Source organism: Castanea sativa, chromosome 4, assembly GCF_040712315.1.
Source record: "Castanea sativa cultivar Marrone di Chiusa Pesio chromosome 4, ASM4071231v1".
Classification (NCBI taxonomy): domain Eukaryota; kingdom Viridiplantae; phylum Streptophyta; class Magnoliopsida; order Fagales; family Fagaceae; genus Castanea; species Castanea sativa.
This window is the reverse complement of record NC_134016.1, coordinates 5,988,762-6,011,590: the sequence shown is the minus strand read 5'-3', so window position 1 is coordinate 6,011,590 and position 22,829 is coordinate 5,988,762. Positions and strand designations below refer to the sequence as shown.

Sequence of the window (22,829 nt, the reverse complement as noted above, 5' to 3'; positions counted from 1 at the left end):
GACGAAAGGAAAGATAAGGATGGTAAGAAGGCCAGTTCCTCCGTGAGGAATCAGCAATACACGCCCCTGACTATGCCACTAGAGCAGGTTCTTATGCAGATCAAGGATGATCCGTCCTTGAAGTGGCCAGACAAAATGAAGGGAGACCCCAAAAAGCGTAATAGGAGCAAGTACTGCCGTTTTCACAGGGACCATGGGCATGATACGGACGAGTGCTTTGACTTGAAGCAGCAGATAGAAAATCTCATTAGATAGGGAAAATTGAGGAACTTCCTTGGACGAGATCAGAGAGATGAGAAAATGAAGGCCAAGGTGGAAGAATCATCACGCCTCCCACTAGGAGAAATAAGGGTAATTGTAGGAGGAAACTCGACGGCGCAGTCGTCCAAGTCAAGGAAGACATACCTGAAGGTGGTGCAGAACATCCAACTGTCTGGACGACCTCCTAGGACGAAGGAGGTAGACCAACAGGCTGTTACGTTCACGGACGAGGAGGCAGGACGAATTCACCACCCACACGATGACGCGATAGTCATCACCCTACTCATCTCTGACTACACGACCAGGAGGGTATTGATAGACAATGGCAGCTCTGCAGACATTCTCTACTACCCCGCATTCCAACAAATGAGGCTAGGACAAGATCAGCTTCGACCAGTGAACTCGCCGTTGGTAGGATTCGGAGGAATGAAGGTGCAACCTGTAGGCACCATTACGTTGCCAGTGGTCGTCGGAACGTATCCGCAGCAGATAGCCAAGGAGGTAAATTTCCTTGTTGTTGATTGTGCATCGTCATATAATGCAATTATTGGAAGGCCAACTTTGAATAGTTGGAAGGCGGTAACCTCTACCTACCACCTGTCCATCAAATTCCCAACCGAGCACGAAGTAGGCCAGGTACAAGGAGACCAGCTAGCTGCCAGAGAATGCTACTTAGCTATGCTGGCCATAGACAAGCACATGCAGGCGATGAGTATAGACGGAAGAAGGGGTCATGGCTGAGCCCACTGAAACATTAGAGGACGTCCCTTTGGACGATAACCAGCCCGAGAAGTCTACTAGAGTTGGGGCGAGCATGGAAGAGGGGGCAAAGCACGCTTTGATTCTGTTTCTGAAGAAAAACCTCGATGTCTTTGCATGGAGTCATGAGGACATGCCTGGCATTGATCCGAGCGTCATTACCCATAGCCTGAACGTGTGTCCCTATTCGAAACCAGTGCGTCAGAAGAGAAGAGTTTTTGCTCCCGAGCGAGACAATGCCATTAAGGAAGAGGTGTAGAAGTTGGTCGCCGCGAAATTTGTCCGAGAAGTTCATTACCCAGACTGGTTGGCGAACGTAGTCATGGTCAAGAAAGCCAATGGCAAGTGGCGGATGTGCGTGGACTTCACTGATCTAAACAAAGCTTGCCCTAAGGATAGCTACCCATTGCCGCGCATTGACCAGTTAGTGGACTCGACGGCAGGTCACAGGCTACTTAGCTTCATGGACGCTTTCTCAGGGTATAACCAGATTCAGATGAATGAAGCGGATCAGGAGAAGACCTCGTTCGTCACAAGCCAAGGGTTGTATTGCTACAAGGTGATGCCCTTCGGTTTGAAGAACGCGGGGGCGACCTACCAAAGGCTGGTTAACCATATGTTCCGTCCTCAAATCGGGCAAAATGTGGAGGTTTATGTGGACGACATGCTGGTGAAGAGCCTGGATGAGGATAAACATCTTGACGACCTTCAAGAGACTTTTGATACGTTGCGACGATACCACATGAAATTAAATCCGAGCAAGTGTGCTTTCGGGGTTTCATCGGGTAAATTCTTGGGGTTTATGGTGTCGTACAGGGGAATTGAGGCGAATCCGGATAAAATCCAGGCGATACTGAACATGGAGCCACTGAAAAATATCAAGGAAGTCCAGTCTCTTACTGGACGAGTCGCCGCCCTTAACAGGTTTGTATCGAAAGCTACTGACAAATGTTTACCATTCTTTAAAGTCCTTAGGAAGGCTTTTGAATGGACGGACGAGTGTCAAAAGGCCTTCCAAGACTTGAAGACGTATCTAATGACGGCACCACTGTTGAGTCCGTCTGTACCTGGGGAAGAATTGTACTTGTACTTGGCAGTGTCCCCACACGCAGTAAGCTCAGCGTTAGTCAGAGAAGAGGGGAGAGTCTAGAAGCCGGTCTATTACACAAGCCACGCGATGAGAGGGGCAGAAGGACGATACCCGATGATGAAGAAACTAGCCTTCACATTAATCACAGCTTCCAGGAAGCTGAGACATTATTTTCAGGCACACGTCATCAATATCCTAACAGACCATCCCATAAAAAAGGCGATGAGCAAGTTGGAAGCTGCTGGACGGCTAGTACAGTGGGCCGTTGAGCTCAGCGAGTTTGATATCAGGTACCTCCCAAGAAGCACGATAAAAGCGCAAGCGTTGGTAGATTTCATTGCAGAATTCACCCCCAGTCAGGACGACCTGAACAAGGACGAAGGAAATGAAATGTGGGTGGTTAATGTAGACGGATCGTCCACACTGTATGCAGGAGGGATTGGAACTGTACTGAAGTCCCTTGAGGGTAACAAGCTGGAATATGCGGCCCGTCTGCAGTATCCAACTACCAACAACGAGGCTGAGTACGAGGCTCTACTCAAGGGGTTGGAATTGGCCAAGTCCTTAGGGGCGGAGTCGTTAACAATCAGAGGAGACTCTCAACTGGTCATTAACCAAGTAAATGGGATGTGTGATGTCAAGGAAGATCGAATGAAGAAGTACCTCAACAAAGTGAAACGCCTTGCTCGAAAATTTTCAGCCATAAGTTTTATTCAACTTCCCAGGGAGGAGAATGCGGCTTTCGCCAGCAGGGGTCATAGACGAGTTCGGCGACATCCAGTACATGCCGAGCATAGACATCCCTGACATACAGCAGATAGGAGGAGGAGAGAATTGGATGAGTCCGATAATAATTTACCTCAAAGATGGGAGGCTTCCAGAGGACAAGGATGAAGCGAGAAAGTTAAGGGTCAGGTCGGCCAAGTATGTCCTCATAAATGAGGTGTTGTAAAAGCGAGGCTTTTTCCAACCCTACTTAAGATGCTTGGCCCCTGACGAGTCAAACTATGTTCTAAGGGAAGTTCATGAAGGATCGTGTGGAAATCTTTCAGGGGCAAGGTCCCTTGTCCATAAGGTCGTCCGTGCCGGCTACTATTGGCCAACAATGCAGGCAGACGCTAAAGCCTATGTCAAGGTATGTGACCAATGCCAGCATTATAGCAATGTGCCTAGACAGCCGTCAGAACACCAGACCCCAATGACGGCCCCATGGCCCTTTGCACAGTGGGGCCTGGATATCCTAGGTCCTTTCCCCGTAGGAATCCGGCAGATGAAGTTTTTGGTGGTAGGAATAGATTACTTTACCAAGTGGGTAGAAGCCGAGCCTCTTGCAGCAATCACTCAGCAGAACGTGAAAAATTTTGTATGGAAGAATATCCTATGCAGGTTCGGAGTACCCAGGGTATTAGTATCTGACAACGGACGTCAATTTGACAACGCACCCTTCGGGGACTTTTGCAATCATTTTGGGATCAAGAATCACTATTCTTCACCCTCCCATCCACAGGCAAATGGGCAAGCAGAAGTAGCAAACCGATCCCTGCTGAAAATCATCAAGACTTGGCTTGAGGGGGCAAAAAGGATATGGCCAGACGAGCTACCAGGTGTTCTTTGGGCCTATAGGACGACTGCACGAACTCCGCCAGGAGAGAACCCTTTTAAACTAGCCTATGGGAGTGAAGCTGTCATACCAGCGGAGGTCCACATGGCAAGTCATCGAGTGATGGAGTACCAGGAGAAAGACAACGGGGAACAACTTCGCCTTGACCTCGATCTTATTAATGAGGTAAGAATGGATGCGGAGCAAAGGACGGCAAGGTACAAAAATCTCATGGCCAGACAGCATGATGCCATGGTAAAACCCAGACGGTTCGGTGTGGGGGACCTTGTTCTCAAAAGGGTCTCCTTGGCAACCAGGAACCCAGCTTATGGAAAACTGGGACCCAATTGGGAAGGACCCTACAGGGTCATCAACTGCAAAAGGCAGGGGTCCTACTACCTGGAAGCCCTGGACGGGCGGAAGTTAGAGCATCCTTGGAACGTGGAACATCTGCGAAGGTACTATCAGTGATGAGCAGGGACGAGAGAAGTCAGTGGCAAAATTACAGTCGTGATTTGCGTGTTTGCTTATATTTACTTTTGCTTTTACTACTGTTATGGTGTGTTATGAATAAAAATGCACTAGTTCTTAAACTTTTGCACTACTTACAGACTAGCTTATGAAAGACGATGTTATGTACTTGAGTATCTTAATAAGGCACTAGCTTATAAGCACGTGCCAAGTTTGTGAACAATGTTCATGTAATAATATGGTTTGGATTTCTTATGTATTTGAATTCCAGTTTCCCTGATAATACCCACGGACGAGGCAAAAGCCTTAGGCAGGTAAAATCTCTGGACGAAGGCAAACTCGTCTAAGATTTCCTAAAAATAAGGATAAAGCAAAGGAAAAAATGCTAAGGCATGCTCGTCCAAGCTTTCCTTTAAAAAAAAAAATGAGGATAAAGCAAAGGGAAAAATGCTAAGGCATGCTCGTCTAAGCTTTCCTTACCAAAAAAAAAAAGGGGGATAAAGCAGAGAGAAAAATGCTAAGGCTTGCTCGTCCAAGCTTTCCTTAGCCGGAGCCCACTCGTTTAAGAAGGAAAGTAGGCATTAACGCATGACATCCCAACGACGAGCATATGGTCAAGACGATTACGAACTCGCGAAAATACGAGTAATTATCGCCTAAAGGGCAGGCAAAATGATCATCGTCCTAAGCGAGTCGTCCATAAGGGAATCGTGTAAACGATCACCCAACACTTGGGAATATTGCTTAAAAGGCAATGGAATAAAACATAAAAATGCGTAAAATCGTCCATGGAACAACAATAATAATCGAAAATAAACATTCATTAGACATTAAAGGGTGGACGACCATCGTCCAAAAACCCTTAAGGAATAAGCCTTGAAAGGCAATTGTTTATAAACTCGCCAAAAGTACTCCAGACGAGATAAATGTATTATACATTTAAAAAAAAAAAAAAAAAAAAAGACGAGAGCGAAACACTTGAACAAATAGTAATAAAATCTTTGAATAACAAAGGGCATCAGGCGTCAAGGTCGTCTTGAGCAGGCTTGGTCGAGGCGTCGTCTTCAACATTGACGTCTTCAGAACTAGTCTGAAGAAAAGAACTAGAAGCACCTCCTAGTTGAAGGACGATGGGGCTGAAATCAACTTCTGGAAACTTTTCTTTCGCCTCCATGCGAAAATCCTCAAATCCAGCTGCATAGTTGGCGTCCAGAAGGTCAGTGAATGGCTTCGAAGCCTTGAATTCGTCCACAGCTTCGTCCTTAGCCCTCACAAGGGAGTTGCTTAGCTCGTCGATTTTCCTTTGAAAGTGGTCAAGACGAGAGTCTTTCTCCACTATGTCAGCCTTCAGCTCCTCGAAGAGGTTGAGCAAACCCTTGGCCTCGTCCTTAGCCTTGGCAGCCGTCTCAGCCCAACCCTTGCAATCGTCCTTGACCTCCTAGATCCTCCTCTCCAACAGTAGCCTCGTCCTGTCCAGCTCAGTAGCCTACCTGGACGCAGCTATAAACTTGGACATGGCCTGCACAAGCAAATAAAAGTTTTCGTATTAAGCAAAGTCAACAAGCATAAAAGCAAAACTAGTGACGAGAATAAATTCATATCACTTACCTTGAAAAGATCGTGGACACCTGAGTGTTCAAAATCTTTCAAGGACATGTTATAGCATGCAGCCACATCCTCGTCAGACACTGCTTGTTAAAACCTCTCCCAAGCCAAGCCCTCACTCTCAAGAAGGTTAGGCACAACGTCAACGGGAGGCTGGGACGAGGTAGGAACATTGGTTTTGGACGGAGGAGGATGAACAGGCTCGGACAACTCCACATCGACGATCTGGACGGACGGCAATTGAGGAGGAAGAACAGGGACAGCGGGAGAGACAACCCCAGGCTTGGACGACCTCCTGTGCTTGGCTCTCCAGCTGGGGAGGTTTTCAAGGTTGATAGCCTTTGACAGGCTTCTCTTATCCCCAGCAGCAGGACGAGCCCTTGCCTCGGAGTCTTGCTTAGCACGCTCGTCCGCGACTCCCTTGCCCTTGTTTTCCTTCATAGTAGCCATCCCTAAAACAAATAACAATAATAATAGGTATGGGTGAATAAGTTAACGAATCTGTCTAAGACGACAAAAATGAGTAATAAAAAAGAGGAAATTCAAGACGAGAACTCACATCGACGAACTGTGATTTCGTGGGCTAATGCTTCCGGAGAGGGCTCTGGGCCAAGTCCCCAAGTCGCAAGACGCTGCAGGGTGACCAAAGAGTGGAAGTCCCTCTCTGGGTGAAGACGAGCTTTCTGAACGCGTCCTAGATGGAACTTGTTCAACGAGGGCCTTCTAACACCTGCAATAAAGATGAGGAGTTTAACATAGAAAGATGTATAATAAAGGTAATGTTACGGTAGTGGTAAGCATACCTTCAGGACGAAGGTTCCCTATGTCTCCTGTATAGGGGGGAAACGAATCCCTGCTCAACTCAATAAGGCGTCCTGCCCAAAAACCGGAGACGAAGAAGAACTCCGTCTTCCAGCTCCTATCTGAAGTGACCAAAGATTTAATAATCCTACAATCTTTTCTCCTGGCTGTGAACTGATAGAAGCCACGAGATTGACTAATTTCAGAGGGTTTATAGCAAAAAAGGAATTCGTCCACAGTAAGAGGACAATTCCCTTCAAAAACCTCTCTCCACAAAACTTGCATAGAAACGACTAGTCTCCATGCATTAGAATTTAGCTAACACAAACCTAAACCTAACCTACTAAGTAACTCCCTGGCAAAAGCATTAAGAGGCAGCCTAAAACCCCCTAGAAGATAGGCCTCATAAACCCCAATGCCAAAGTGAGGTTGGCAACACCACTCACCACGACGGCTAATCTAGGATTTAGCTCGTCTGGGATTTGGTACCAGCTTATAAGGGACGCTAACTTCCTCTCGACTGTCTTGGCCGGAACCCCTACAGCGCAGCTGTATATGGTCTCAACCTCGTCCATTCTAGTGGGCGAGGGGGCGCTAGAGGGACCAGCCCCAGACCCAGACCCTACCCTCGTCCTAAGTTCTTCCTGGAAAACTTCTAAGGGAACCCCAGGAACCCCAGAAACATACTCGTCTGTGGTATTACCACTGCTCCTACTGTCACTACTAGAACCACTATAGCTAGTTGTGTTACGATATTCATCTATCTCCCTATCAACACTATTGCTAGACGAAGAAAAACTTTCGGACATTTTGGAAATATAAGGGAAACCTAAAGACGAGCGTAGAGAAAATACCTGGCTCTAGACGAAAGAAACTAGGGACGCTGGAATACTCCTAGACGAGGCGATGGACGAGAGATGTCAAACGAGAGAATTTGAAAAATGGAGAGGGTAGGGGAGGAAATCCACTATTTATAGGTGTTGAAAAGTAAAACCCAGAACGAAATGACCAATCAGAAAGAACCACGTGGCAACCTCCTCGAAACCCAAATCGATGCAACGGTTAACCCAGGTAAGTAATGACACATGGAATAATACGTTGAAACGAGTCCAGAAACCAAAGAACTTTGGACGACCTTAGAACAGGGGGCAACTGATAGGGGACTGATTTAGCCTATCTCCGAGTCGTCCATACAGGTTGTCCATAACCCACCTACCACTGTAAACACCCTCAGAAACTTGCCTACAATTACCTCGTCCAGGGAAGAAGAGCTCTGGACGAGGTAAGCACCACCAGAGTGATGCACTCGTCCAGAGTGCCGACAACCTCGTCTTGAAGGAATTTGCCCGTTAGACGAAACAGCCCCTGCGCGTGTACCAAAGCACACCCAACTAAGGAACTCCAGGACGAGGGTATCATACTTAGGAAAATCTCCGAATAAGACGTGATAATCCCTTATTCCACGCATAACCGCCAGGTATCCGTTGTGGAACAGAAGCATAACTTCCAAACGGTTATGCAAGTTACGTTTGATTTCTACCTCTCCTTGAATCCAAGAGAAGTTCCAATTTTGATAACCGCCTATAAGAACACTATATAAAGGCTGTTTCAGACAGGGCCAAGGTATGTTCATTTTTTACTCCAAAAAAGTTGGAACTCAAATAACATAGAGAGAAAAACTAACTTTGCCATCGGAGGGTTTTTGGCCGACAGCCCCGGTCGCCTTTGATTCGCTTTTCTTTCTTTTTCAAGCTGCATAGAGAACCAGTAGTCCTTTGAAGTCCGAAGCATCCAGCCTACTGATCTTCTTTGCATCATCAGAAGGTATTTGATAAAGAGTTTCAATTGTAACATATGACATTATTTATTGCGAAAATTTAAATATTGTGACAAGGTTTTAGCAAAATTCAGTTGTTTATTGTTGCAAATAATGATAAAGTTTTAACGAAAATTTAATTATTGTGGCAAGGTTTTAATGAGTGAATATTGCTTTTAATAAATAGGTATCAAAATTCTTATACGAATGAAATTAATTTTGTATGACATACATTTTTTATGTATATAGTTTCACAGTTCTTCAAATAAAAATTTTATTTTAATTTTCTCGCTCAAGAGGTATCACATGCCTTGAACATGCCACCACACTAGTATATAAATAGAGACCAAAACCCCCATATAAGGAGTACAAACTTAAGTCACTCTACCTATTCCTAGTTAGTTGATAATGGCAACAAGCTTTTTACCAGAAATTCTTACCAATATCTTCTTGGTATTGGTCGTAACTGCAGCCATGTATGCAGCCAAAGCTACGGACCTTGAAGAAACCAAGCTATCCTTTTACATTCATGACATCTCGGCCTTCGGCAACCCCAAAGCCACGGTGATCCCAGTTGCAGGCATTATTGGCAAGGCTTGGACATTCACCCAATTTGGCACCGTCTATGTCGTCGACGCCAATATCACCAAAACCCCAGATCCAAAGTCACCCCAAGTTGGGCAATTTCAAGGCCTGTACTTGACAGCCGCGTTGGATGGGTCGCGTACATTTGCTACGGCATCAATAGTGTTCACAAATAAAGAGTACAACGGAAGCACCATACAAATACAAGGTACTAATAAGGATCCTGCTACAGAGGTTGCAGTGGTGGGCGGGACTGGGAAATTCCGATATGCTAGGGGCTATGCAACTTCTAAAATATATTTCTTGGACATTGCTACCCAACACTCGGTTGTTCAGTTGAATGTCACGGTGCAAACTAGTTGAAAATATTGTCGGGTCACAGATATAAGATATGAACCAATAGAACACGTGTTTGTATCCTAGCGTATCTAGTGGAACTGACTACTGAACAGAAGTCTCTCCCTACTTCTTGTGCTATACTCCTATTTGTGTTTATGGTTTAAAAGCAACAATATCAATGTCCTGTGTTATTGAAATAAAGTACTGGATTTCATCTTTGATTTTTTTTTTTTTTTGCACTCATAAAGTATTACTATTATCATTTTTCTCAAAAAAAAAGAGAAGAAAAAAAAAGTATTTCTATCATCCCATCATTCCCATGCCTGAGATTATTCACTCTTCCAAAGAATCCTATCACTAGTGCCCAGTGATCATTTCTCTCTAATCGCAAATGGCCATCTATTGTAAGATGCTAGTCATGCAATGTAAAGAAAATCTAAAACCTTCATGTTTGTGAGTTTGATTGGATATGCCAAGATATTGAAATTTTCATTCAAAGGATTAAAATTTTTAGTTTAAGAAAATTCAACGGTTGATGTAAATGATGTGGTACTGAAAATTATTTTAAACTAGTCACAACCCTGCACGATGCACGAGAATATCTGATTATTTTGTAATAAAATATAATATATAGTTTATTTTCTAAAATATTCATAAAATTATATAATTATGACTAATCATTTGCAGCAAAGCATTTTCCTCGTATGAGAATTTTATTTTAGATGTATTAAACTATTAATTGATAAATTTTCTTTATATATCCCTTTACCAAACCAATAAAGGGTTTGGTAAACAAGGGGCAGGGATCTTTTTTTTTTTTCCCTAAAATAAACAATGTTATACTACTTTTTAAATATTTTTTAGGTAATGACTTTTGTGTTGTCTATAAATAAAAATTATATATATTTTTTGCTTTCTTTTAATATTAAAACTTTTATCTACTCATATTATGAGCCAATTTGCTAGTGATAGAATATAGTGTGTATTAAGTTTTTCCAATCATGATAGTTAGAAAATAATGAGAAAAATATTTTTCCCCACCGTTCAAAATTTCAGCTTGTAGCCTTCTATTTTAATGTTATCCTTAATCCCAAATCAGTCTCTCTCTCTCTCTTAAAGTATACAAAGTATGACTATGATATCTCTTCTTAAATACAATATTTATCTCTATACATTCATAAAATATACCAAATCAAAACAAATCCATATGAAGATGCTTTTCAAACAAACAAAATGTTATATCAATCATCACTTAACAATGATTAATTTGACTAATTAGAAAAACAGTTTGTTGTTGATAATCTATTAAGATTATTTTCTCTATAGAAACTGCAAAATTTTTCACCCAAATAGATTATCAAATAAACAACTATTAGCAAATCTCATTGTTAAGTTTCTATAATAATAATAATACAATTACAAAAGCGAAAATATGTCACTCGTCCAATAATTTCGTTTGACTAAACTTTGCTTTTATCTAAATAAGTGATACTATAGAATACTTCTAATAAAACTATTAAGAGTACTTTCTCTACAAAAACTACAATTTTGCCGACCCAAAAGGATAAAAATAAAAAATAAAAAAAAAACTTCTTAAAATCTCATAGTTTAACATCTAAATGGACCACTAAAAAAAAAAATCAAATTCTAACTTGCAAAACAACTAATTATAAAATTAAATCAATTCAAACCAATAGGATAAAGAAAAACAATGGGATTGGGAATTGGAATAACAATATACCTTATAAATATACATAAAAGTCGATACAAATTTGCCAAAAAAAGAAACAAATGTGTGTGACAATTAAATCAACAATAACAAAAATAACCATTAACGGAAAAAAAAGGAGTTGAAACAAAAAAAAAAAAAAGACTAAAAAAGAAACAAAATGAGAGAGAGAGAGTATTGACCTTTTTGCCTTGAACAACTTGGAAGGAATACAGGAGAAAGGTGGAAAAGAAGTAAAAAGAATTTAAAATATGAAATGTTGAAAAAAGTGAAACAGTAGAATTTAGAAAGTATTGAAGGAGAAATTTAAAAATATATATAGGGAAAAAAAATTAAGAAGATAGCAATTGGAGGAGATGAGGAATTGAATTAAAAAGACAATAGTTGAAGAAGATGAAAGGTTGAACAAAGTAAAAATTGCAAAAACTAAAAAATAAGAAAGAATGCTAATGACGTGACACAAAAAGAGCTTTGTGTGTATGTGTGTGCGTATTTATAGATATTGTTTGTGGGTTTAGATTATTCACCGAGTTTATTGTTTAAGTATAAATATCCAAATTAATTTAGGTCAATATGTAAATGCAAAATTATACATAAAGTTAAAATCTTCAAAGTTGAATGTGTAAAGTCAGTATATATATATTGTCCACAAAATTTAAGAATAAAAAATAAATAAGAAAAAGAATGATTATGTACTTACTCTAAACACGCGAATCATATAAGGTGTTTTCCATTATTCTTTCAACCACCAAAAGTTAGACTGTGGAACATGAATTCCGGGTTTGAACTTCTTTGATTCTATCTACCATGGGGTTTATTTATTAAAAAAAAAAAAGCATTTTTAATTCTAAAATCTAAACCCAAATTTTTAGTTACATGCCAAATTGTATTAAATTTTAGGATCTAAATTCCAAACCTATCCCATTTATATTTGAAAAACACAAACTCTCTTGTTTATTTAACAATGAATAGAGTCGAACGGGTTGAATCAAGTCGTGTTCACTGAAAATTGAACATTTGAATTTCATTATTTTTTTCAAAGGAAAATTGCAAATTACACCCCTAAAGTTTGGGGGTGATTGAATTTTACACCTTGAAGTTTGGTGATATTTGAATTTTACACCCTAACGTTTCAGAATTTGGATTTTACCCCTATAGTTTAAGAGTATTTGGATTTTACTCTCTAAAGTTTTAGAATGTTTAGATTTTACACCCCAAAGTTTCAGAATTTGGGAGTGTAAAATCCAAACACTCCTAAACTTTAGAGTGTAAAATCTAAGTTCTAAAACGTTAGGGTGTAAAATCAAAGCAACCCAAACTTTAGGAGGTAAAATCTAATTTCTGAAACTTTAGGGTGTAAACTCTAATTACTCCCAAACTTTAGAGGTGTAATTTGTAATTTACCATTTTTTCAACAACCAAAGTCACACCGTGAATTCCGGGTTTGAACTTCTTTGATTCTACCTACCATGGGATTTATTTATTAAAAAAAAAAGCATTTTTAATTCTAAAGTCTAAACCCAAATTTTTAGTTACATGCCAAATTGTATTTAATTTTAGGATCTAAATTCCAAACCTATCCCATTTATATTTGAAAAACACAAACTCGCTTGATTATTTAACAATGAATAGAGTCGAACGGGTTGAATCAAGTTGTGTTCACTGAAAATTGAACATTTGAAATATTAGTTATATAAATTCAATTATTGAGAATAACTTTTATACTATATTAAATAATATTTTAAGAGAGAAAATGAGACACAGTTACCTTTGTATTTTTTTTATATAGGTGACAGAAATTTTTGTTATATTTAGTATGTTTTTGTAAATAAAATTAATATTGAGGCATTTTAAAATTTTAAATACATAATCGAAACGATTTCAAGTACATAACGTGTAAGATCAAACCTTTCCCAAACTTACATTGTTCTTTCTCGAGAAAAAAAAAAAAAAAACTTGGGTTTAAAGATTTGAACCTAAACCCTCACTATTATGAATGGGTTGAGATTAAAAAAAAAATCCTACTAAATATCCATTGTCATCCATGCCCTCTATGATTAATTATTCTGTATAAAGTTGCATGCAAGATTTCTCTCTCAAAATTGTTAGGTCTAACTCCATGGGAAACATGAGCTCTCTTGTTGTTCTTCGAGTAGTGCCCTCTTCTTATTTTTAAGAAAGCATATTTCATTCTAGAGATAAAACATGCAATGCTTTATTAGAATTTGATTGACAGCAAACATATGTTCTCATAATGTACCCATCATTTGCAAATACAAATTTTTTATACCACTTTTTATATTTCACTTTATGTTTCATCAATTACAACATGTCATATATATATATTTTTTTTCATTTTAAACTTTAACTATTTTTTAAGGAAAGTTAAATAAATATATGACAAGTTTTGATCGACGAAATATAAAGTAGAACACAAAAAATGTTACAGAGAATTTATATTCATCACTTTCTACCATTGGTGCCTCATATTTTCCATATGACCTATTTCTCACTTAATTCTTTCAAGTCTTTGTTGCACGCAGTGGTTAATGGCTATACAAGTTTTTGGAATTTTCTTAAAACTGAGAACTAAATTTGGTAGCAATCCTGTAAATACATCGAAAATTTGTAGGGGCCACACTATGTGTTGTCTCCTTCAGACTAATCAAAATTTGTTTTCAAAATAGGAGCCAAACACAATTTTTGGTTTTCTCTTCTTGAAAACTTGTTTTAAAAAAAAAAAAAAAAAGCCAAACACAAATCAGGTGAAAACTGTGTTTTGAAAACTGGTTTCAAATATAATTTTTAGAAAAAAGTTTTCTAAGTTTTGAGAACAAAAAATACAAAAATTGGAAGACCAAACTGGCTCGAATCTCCTTAAATCCTAAAGTCAAACGACAAGTCGCATACCAAACGGTATGTCGTTGAGTCCCAGGATGATAAAAAATTAAATTAAAAAAAAAAACCCGGATAAGAACCTGTTTGTAAGAACAAGAATCGTCAAGGAAGAAGCAGCAGTAGCAGCATGGCTTCAATCACGACGATGATGATGACAACAATTCCTTTAGAATTCCAGCAACAACCTCGAACCTCCACAGTAAGAGACCTAAACTTATAAATTATCACAAACCAAACACCAACTTAAGAAGTAGATATGATCATGAACTGCATATATACACGGTTAGTTATGTCCATGCATGTGTAAGAATAGAACTGCACATGTTAAGAGAGCTTTGAGAGAGTAGTACTAAGATTGATGACCTCAAGAGAAAACAATAAAACGAAGAATTACAACGTTGACACTTTTATTTTGATTTTTTATGAGTATATGGCTTAATGGGTAACAAAGAAAATGAATTTTTTTTTTTATATAAAACATTCATTATATTCCCATGCTTCAAATGAAACTAAAATTCTTAGATTAGAAATTTAGTGACCCTTTTGGTTGCTGAGGAGGCATCTCGTGGATTGGATATATGTATCGGTTGTGAGGTCCACACACTTTAAGAGGTTGGATGCATATATTGATGCATGATATGATTATTATTGGTTTCTGGGAAGCTATTAATTTATGATTGCAAGCCCCTGGTTGATAAAATCAATAGGAGGATAACTTCATGTTGTGGCAAGCAGTTGTAATTTGCTGGGAGGTTGCAATTTCTTTATAGTATCAAGGTATATTGGGCTAGCTTGTTTATTCTTCCCAATGAGAGTAATTAAGTTGGTGGAGCAGAAATTAGACTATAATTTATGAAATGACTTGGGTATGGCATAAAAGGAGGGGTGGAATTCTTTTGGATTGCGGGTTGGTATAAGCTAGGTTGCTGTGTTGAGGTTTATTTGGGACCTTTTTGGGTTTCAAACTGACCTCCTTAAAGGGAGATACTTTGGGGGGGTGTCCATACCAGTTGATTGTTGATGGAATTGGAGAAAAATACTTTAGTTGAGAGGTGTGGCAGGGGCCTCTGTTGAATCACATTGTGGGTAGTGGCAAGCATATCTTTGTTTGGCATGACTCTTGCCATGAGCATGGCCCTTTACTTCAAAACTATGGCAATAGAGGAATGCATATGATGCTACTAGTTTTCCACTGACAGATTGTCTAAATTCCTTGTTGATGGTAATTGAATGTGGCCTCCTGCAAGATCTAATGACTTTGTGCATATTTGGAGAAAAGTCTGTGAAATGCGGCTTGGAGGTGTGGATGCTGTGATTTGGCTCCCTGCTGCAAAAAATACTTATAACTGCATGGATAACTGGAGAGCTATAAGAGCTGTCAAAGCCTTCAAAGTTGTTGGTAGCACATGATATGTTTTGCTAAAAATACTCCAAATATGCATTTATGTCTTGGATAACTTTTCAAAAAAAGCTTACAACTAAGGATAGGCTTGCTTCTTGGGGATATGAAGGTTACTTGCTTTGCTCCTTTTGTAAGAGTAGAATCAAAATCCCATAATTATCTTTATTTTGAGTGCTCTTTCTCTAAGAGTTCTGGATGAAGGTTCTGTCTAAGTGCCTCTATGGTAGGCAGATTGGAGGATGGAATGAGGAGGCAGGTTGGGCTTTGAAGAAATCAAAATGAGAGAGCTTTCAAATGACCATAAGACTGAATGTATTCGTGCTTCAAGGGGACCTTATTCACATGATTCCAGCTTAAGCGAAGAATAAAAACCTTAGCACCAAAAGAGGAATTAACAGACCAAGATAGGCAATTAAAGAAAGAGCAAACCAACTAAGATTGTTGGTTCAAGGAAATTCAGGAATGATATAAGCCATAGGTTGTTGTGGCGAAAAAATCTTAGGAACTTAATCCTAAACAAATCTCTTTGCTTTTTGTGGAGACTTCGGTCTGTGTCTCAGCTCTTGACGCTTATTTATTTATCTGTGTGTTGTGGGAATAGTATGGTTGTAGGTGTTGTTTTGCATGTAAGGGTTATGTTGTATGCTCTTTTGCTGCTGGTTTGACTGTGTGCGGCCATTTTCTGCTTGGTGCTTGTACTTTGGTTTGTTTTTCAATGCAATCTATTTCATTTTTCAAAAAAAAAAAAAAAGACTGAAGCTAGGAGACATTAATTGAAAGTGATTAACTAGTTATTCTTGTGGCAAGAGTGCAACATAAATCATGTTCCACATCAGTCCTGTGGAGAGAGCATCTAAAAAGATTAGGAAGCTTAAGTTTTTATTTTTATTTTTTAGCAGATAATTCAGCTTAGCTTTCTTCTACAGAAATCTTGTCGTGTAACAATTGGCTGCAGTCATGTTCTTACCTGTCCAAAGTCCACATGCACCAATTTCTGTGATATGCAGCACTATCTGTGTAGAAGGTAAATCACTTATTTCTGTAAAATGTTTTAGCAGTTATTTTATGCTTATATAGAGAATCTACTCTAGCTTATTGCATAATGAAAGAGGCGTAATTAAGATAAGATGATTGTTTCACTGGCTCCAATGGATTGTGCATTCTTATTGTGATCACAAACTGAATTAATTTCCAATGTACAAATCAATACTGGAACATTCAATGTGAGACAGGCATATATCAGTTCATTCGAATTAAATTATACACCAAAAGTTGGACTTTTTTCTTTTAGTTTAGAATAATCATATCAAGATATTACATGAGAGCTCCCATGTTGGACTACTCTCTAGGAAGCATTGATTTTGAATCTATTGCCATTTCAACAGTAGTCCTTAGTTAGCGCCTAGTTTACATATATATATATATATATATATATATATATATATATATATATATATATATTTCAAATTAATTAAAATTTTGGACAGCAATAAGTCTATTGAAAAGGTTGACAAAGAGTTACAGTAAGACAATATGAACATGCTGAATGAACTGATTACACATTAATTGTTATAAGCTGCTGAATATCCTTACAGATTCCTTCTGTGTTTGTTTGTGTCAAGTATTTATTAGGCTACTTCATTATGCTGCTTACAGATTCCTTCTGTGTGTGTTTGTATCAAGTATTTACTAGGCTACTTCATTATTCTGCTTAATCTGAACCTTAACTTCTCTGGCTTAGTAAAGGATTTAGTTCTCTGAAGTTAAATCTTTTTGTGTGCCAACTTTTTTGATGTTCTACATCTAAATTTTTTTTAAGCCGTTTAATGCTCCATACAAATATGGGTTTAACTTAATTAGCTACTGTTTCTTAGATTTATAAATTGTAGTTATAGGAACACTCATGTTACATATTTTTGTTGTTTTCAGTTTATTATTCCCTAGTAGTCCCCAAAGAAGAGGTCTAACACATTTGACCAAGCCGATATCTGCTTCTAGTTCAGGTGAAGTAACTTTAAAAGTACACTTGTAAATTCATGCAATTTTTTTCTTCTTTCCCTCTTCGTTTTGTCTTTCTTCCACCTCATTGGTAGTAATGCAATTTGATCTTACCCCTACATTTGTTTTTTGTAAGTAATCAAGTATTATGTTGTTTTGGTGATGTAGGTCTTGAGGCATCTATTACAGATCAGAAGGGCAAAACAATAAAGTTGAAGAGTGCTAAGATAGTTATTGAGTCTCAAGATGAAAATAAGATGCAAGTGAGCCTGCAAGATTAAATTTGTATTACTCATTTGTTTTGTTGATAGATAATCTCATATAACAGATTTTTTGGCTTTTGTACAAGGTGATATGATATTTCTGTGAATTAAATCTTATGCTTCTTTCCTGCTTTCTTTTTTCTTTAATTATGCGTGAATGTGAATTGATAAAATAATTACCAAATATGAACTGATCTTCTACTTGGTTTTGCTAAGCATGTTTGACTTGTGACTTTCTCCATTCTGGATATAGTTTTAAAATTTGGTATGTCAATTTATGAAGATGGATGAAGACAGAACTAGTTTTGTTCATGCTAATTAGAAATTCCAATACTATTTTTATCAAGTTGGCCATATAATTCATCTTTGGAAGATGCGTCTGAATATATCTTTATTACAAACATTTGTTCTGTGGACAACATATGGTTTCTTAAACTTATTGTGAAATAGATGGACATATTTGGTTGTGTTTCTTGGATTGCCTCTACTTAGATGTCTTGGAAACTCATATTGCAATGCTCTCATGACATTCAATTGGTAGATACAAGTGGACTTGACTGGGGATGAGACGGAAAAAGTATTTGATCAGGTTTTAACAAATTTGGCTCGCACAGCACCACCTGTTCCAGGATTTCGCAGGCAAAAAGGAGGTAAAATTCTGATAACCCTTGCCAATTTTGTTCAAGTTATAACCATGCTTTGTGTTTATTCTCTTTGGAAATAATTAGATATGGTCATGGAAAGAAGTTTCTCGAGATATGGGCATATTTTATCTGACAGGCATAGGTGGATACAAAACAGATTATGGTTATTTTATTGATGACCTCTAAAACTCTCAGATGCTTTGTAATTTCACGAAAACAATAATATACATAATTGCGTATGTAAATATGTGACAAAAATTATTACGCTTATTATTCTTCTGTTCCTTCTAGAATATATTTACTTTGTTGTAATAACTTTTTCCTAACCTTGCAAAGCCTGGCTTTACTTCAATTATTGAGGTTTAAGATCAGCCAGTATAAAATATATTCATTTTACTGTGTTTAGTTGTTCTTGTATAATATCTAATTGAAAACATAAGGATTTAAAAATAATAAAAAAAACAATTCAGTTCATGTGCTTTGGCCTTTTAACTGCATTTCTAATGGCTCAAATTGGTAGCTTTAGCCTTGTGATAAATTACGTGATACTTTTTAGGCTTTTAACTACATTTTTAATGGCTCATACTGGTGGTTTTAGCCTTGTGATTAATTACATGATATTTAATGATTGAAATAACATGGAGAAGGGCTTGATCACTTTGACAACCTTATGATCATAAACTTGAACTTTAGTTCAAGGTAGTTAATTTTGAACAGTTATTTGTGTGAAGGGCATAGTTTATAATGATAGTACTATGACATCCTTTTGTTTATAATATCGTATTGTTGCAGCTTATTAGTTTTTCTGTTCATGAATTCTAACAAAATTTTGTTTTGCTTGTGCACTGGCGCTACTCAAGGAAAAACATCGCAGGCAAGTGGCCTCTGATCTTCGGCTTTCTATAAAAATATGTATAAAACAATTGTTATTGCCTGAATTTTGGTATCCATGTTTAATCTGTAATTTTTTAGCCTCTTTCTAGTTATGTGCTTGAGATCTTCATAGTTCCAACTTTGATGTTGATTATTTGGAAAAGAGATCAATACTTAAACATCCTAGTCTCAAACTGTTGTTTCACTATTCTTCTTTAGTTCTTGTGTGATTCAACTTTCATAGAAGGTATTTATGGCATACCAATGGAATAATTCTTCATACCAGCAAGTTCTGCTTCCTACACTCTCTTTATAGAACCTTTGCTCTCCTTTGAATGTCTGCAAGTATCCTACATGTACAAAAGGAACTGATTTTAGGAGTTATGTGTCTCTGGGTGGGACTTGCCTGCTCACCATAACTTACAAGTGCTTCACAAGCTCAGGTATTCTACAAGAAAACATCCTTTCGCACTTGAGAAGTAAAAATAAAACAGAGATTAAATTACTTCTCTCATAGCAAATCTTGCAATTTCACATCACTTGGTTTAAAATTGACAAACCAAGTTATGACACAAAAATTTTAAACTTTAAACTTGACAATGGTATTGGTCATATGTAAATATTATATGAACATATATAAGTGAAACTATTTTCAACTGTTTCTGTCAGCTCCAAATGTCAGGTTTATGTTTGAATTGTTGGTGTGTGAGTTATAATTATCTGATAAATATCTGAGGTAAATTAAGTATGCAGTGCCTTTGCACTTGTCTCCTTTTACCAAACCTATGTCACTCATATGAAAGATATTGTGATTTGATAAAATAGCTGATGTTCTCATCCTGTAGTTTTTCTTGTGAAGGATTTATGCATTTTTAGAAATATTTTCTTTGGTTACATGCAACATAGTAGTTTCACAAATGGCAAACTTATAATTTTCCTCAGGTCCCAAAAAGCTTTCTCTTACAAATGCTTGGTGAAGAGCGTGTCACTAAGTTTGTTATACAAGAAATAGTTAACTCAACCATGGATGATTATGTGAAGAATGTAAGCCATTGTCAACACTTATTAGTTATCGCCATTTATTTCTTAAGTTATGGTAATTATTTTGTTTCTCAACTCCATGCCAGGAAAATTTGAATGTGAAGGACAACAAAATTAACACAATCCAGAAGGTAGAAGAGCTAATGTCATCGTTTATACCTGGCAAAGAATTCAGATTTAATGCTATTCTTGAACTTGAAGGTTCAGAAATCAAGACGTCGAGTTGAATCTCATGACGACCTTCTTTATGAAACATTCATTTCTTTTTTTCTTTCTCTGAATCTTCTTTACTCATTCAATGTTGAAATTGATTTGTTCAGTTACAAATAAAAATAGTTTGTTATATAAAATTTATAAAAATAATCATATAAATTCCTCTATTATAAAATATTTATGCGCAACAATAAATAATTAATATATGCATTTACTCTATTGGTTAATTCAATTAACTGATACTTTAATATAAATGCAAATTTTATTGAGGGGGAAGTCTAAATAAATAAATAGATTTCTAATAGTGATATATATATATATATATATATATATATATATATATATATATATATATAAAAGTATAATGCCTATATTATTAAAACTTGAATTTTTAAGGTAATCTTTTGAATATTTATCTTTTTTTATTTAGGGCCATATCTCACATTTCTAATGCTTATTTTGTTTGCATTTTTTTTGTAAAAAGCTAAAGAGTTTAATTCAAATAAAATAAAATTTCATACTTTTTAACTCAAAAATTAAGGGGAAAAAAAGAAAGAAGAATTTTTAGGTCAAAATTGAGAATACAACATATAACAAGAATTAATCTAAAGCCCAATTAGTCTAAAATTGACTGAACAAGAACCAGTGAACCGAACTTGACTAAAATAGACCAAATTGGGCAAAAGTGAACCGAAATATTATGCTAATATGACTCAACAAGAGTATAAAAATAATAAATGCTATGATTAATATTGAGTTGTGTCCTTTTATAACAGTATACAGTTCTTGCAGTGGACTCCATCTCTTCATATAAAAATGTTATCTCCCTACTAGTGATCAAGGGTTTTGATGTTAGATTTGGGATTTTTTTTTTCTTTCAAAATAACACTAAAACTCAAACAATATCGTTAGTTAGCACATTGTACATAACACTAACGCATGAGAGAATGCATAAGTGGTTGAATCTGGACTCTACACGTGGAGCAGCTGTGAGATAAGGGAGAGTAACTGATGGCTAAGGGACTTTGTCTTGGTCAATGCAAAAGGCATGATTGCCTTGGGAAGGAAGTGAGATTTACACCTGACATGGTATTCAAGCATTAACAAAAAGGGACATAGTGACTTTTCAGAGTTGAAAGCTATGAGGACATCTCTTATTGGTTGAATGCATAGTGAGTCACCTTGGAGACATATGTACCAATCATAGTATTCCCGATGTCCCTCTTGATGACCAAGACTTGTCTTTCAAACAATGGCAAAGCTACCTACCTTCGGGTCCCAGTGCCACGTTGGCACAATTCTTATCCCTTAGTCAGCAGATTACATCACAACTATGAAAAGATCTTAAGAGAGAGAATATGGTAGTTTGACACCTATCCTTGTACTCAATCATGTTCCTTAAAGTATAAAAGGAGCATGCAGCTGAACTTCTAAGGCAAGAACGCAAGTAGATATTTTGAGATGAAAGTAGAGGGTAGTAAGAGAAGGCAACTTTATTGTAAACTAATCTCTTTATGATACATAATACAAGCTGAGCCGAGCAAGAATGTTGTGTTCTTGCTCAAATAGTGATTTTTTATCCCTTCTCTAGGGTTTTCCATGTACATCTTGTGTTGTTTTGATAGTCAGCTTCTTCTTTTTCTCTAAATGTGCGTCTTTTTCATGTTCTACCATCACTTTCTTTATTTTTTGTTCGAGTGTCATGTCAAAGTTTGCATCTTTTCGAGCTTTCTCATGTAAATGTACTATTAGATAACTTATTTCACTTTTATAAATAAGCTCAAATCTAACTTGCACGCACACACGTTTTCAAAACTATTTAGCAAACTAACATCTCGAGTGCAAGGGGTCGATTTTGTTGTGCTAAATCAAGTATAATGAACTTGAGTTCTATGCGTGGAAATCGAGCATTATAGACTCAAGTTCCATAAAGAGATCAAACAAAGCTGAAGAAACCCAAACTACACAAAGAAGAAAAGAAGAAAAACAAACCAAAAGGGAGAAACCCAAACAAAATGAAGAAGAAAAACAAACCAGAAGAAACACGAAGAACAAACCTAAACAAGAAACATGAAGAAACATCAAACCACGAAGAAGGAACAAACTAGAAGGATTAGACCCAAACAAAAACCATTAAGAAGGCAAACCCCACGAACCCAGATCTCCCTAACTCGAACCGTTAGGCTCAGACTGAACCCAAGTAATGACGACGAAGGTTCTAGGCGACGATAGTGGCGGTGACAAAGCTCCAAGCCAAGGTTTTCCTCTAATTCATTGTTTTTCTTGTCTGGGTCTTTAGGTTTGTTGTTTTTCTTGTCTAGGTCTTTGGTTTGAAGATGTTTGTTATTTGCTGTAACTCTCAAGGAAATCAAGTCTAAAAGACTCGAGTTCCATGGAACTCGAGTTCATCACACTCGATTTATAACAACAAAATTGAGTCC

General features: G+C 37.3%; 2 protein-coding genes across 3 annotated transcripts; both read left to right on the top strand.

Moving 5' to 3' along the window:
- Positions 1-8,811: 8,811 nt before the first annotated feature.
- LOC142630738 (pterocarpan synthase 1-like) lies at positions 8,812-9,351 on the top strand. Its single transcript, XM_075804779.1, has one exon. It carries the CDS (start codon positions 8,812-8,814, stop codon positions 9,349-9,351), a length of 540 nt encoding a protein of 179 aa, XP_075660894.1.
- Positions 9,352-14,009: 4,658 nt separating this feature from the next.
- On the top strand, positions 14,010-20,594 carry LOC142630987 (uncharacterized). 2 transcript variants are annotated; one of them, XM_075805041.1, is made up of 8 exons: positions 14,010-14,153; positions 16,283-16,380; positions 17,286-17,359; positions 17,523-17,617; positions 18,159-18,267; positions 19,122-19,135; positions 20,077-20,178; positions 20,262-20,594. In XM_075805041.1, exons 1-8 carry the CDS (start codon positions 14,082-14,084, stop codon positions 20,400-20,402), a joined length of 705 nt encoding a protein of 234 aa, XP_075661156.1. In that variant the 5' UTR covers positions 14,010-14,081; the 3' UTR covers positions 20,403-20,594. The 2 variants fall into 2 exon arrangements, with proteins under 2 accessions (XP_075661156.1, XP_075661155.1); XM_075805040.1 differs by having other exon boundaries at positions 18,159-18,268; positions 19,111-19,135.
- The last annotated feature ends 2,235 nt before the right edge of the window (positions 20,595-22,829 follow it).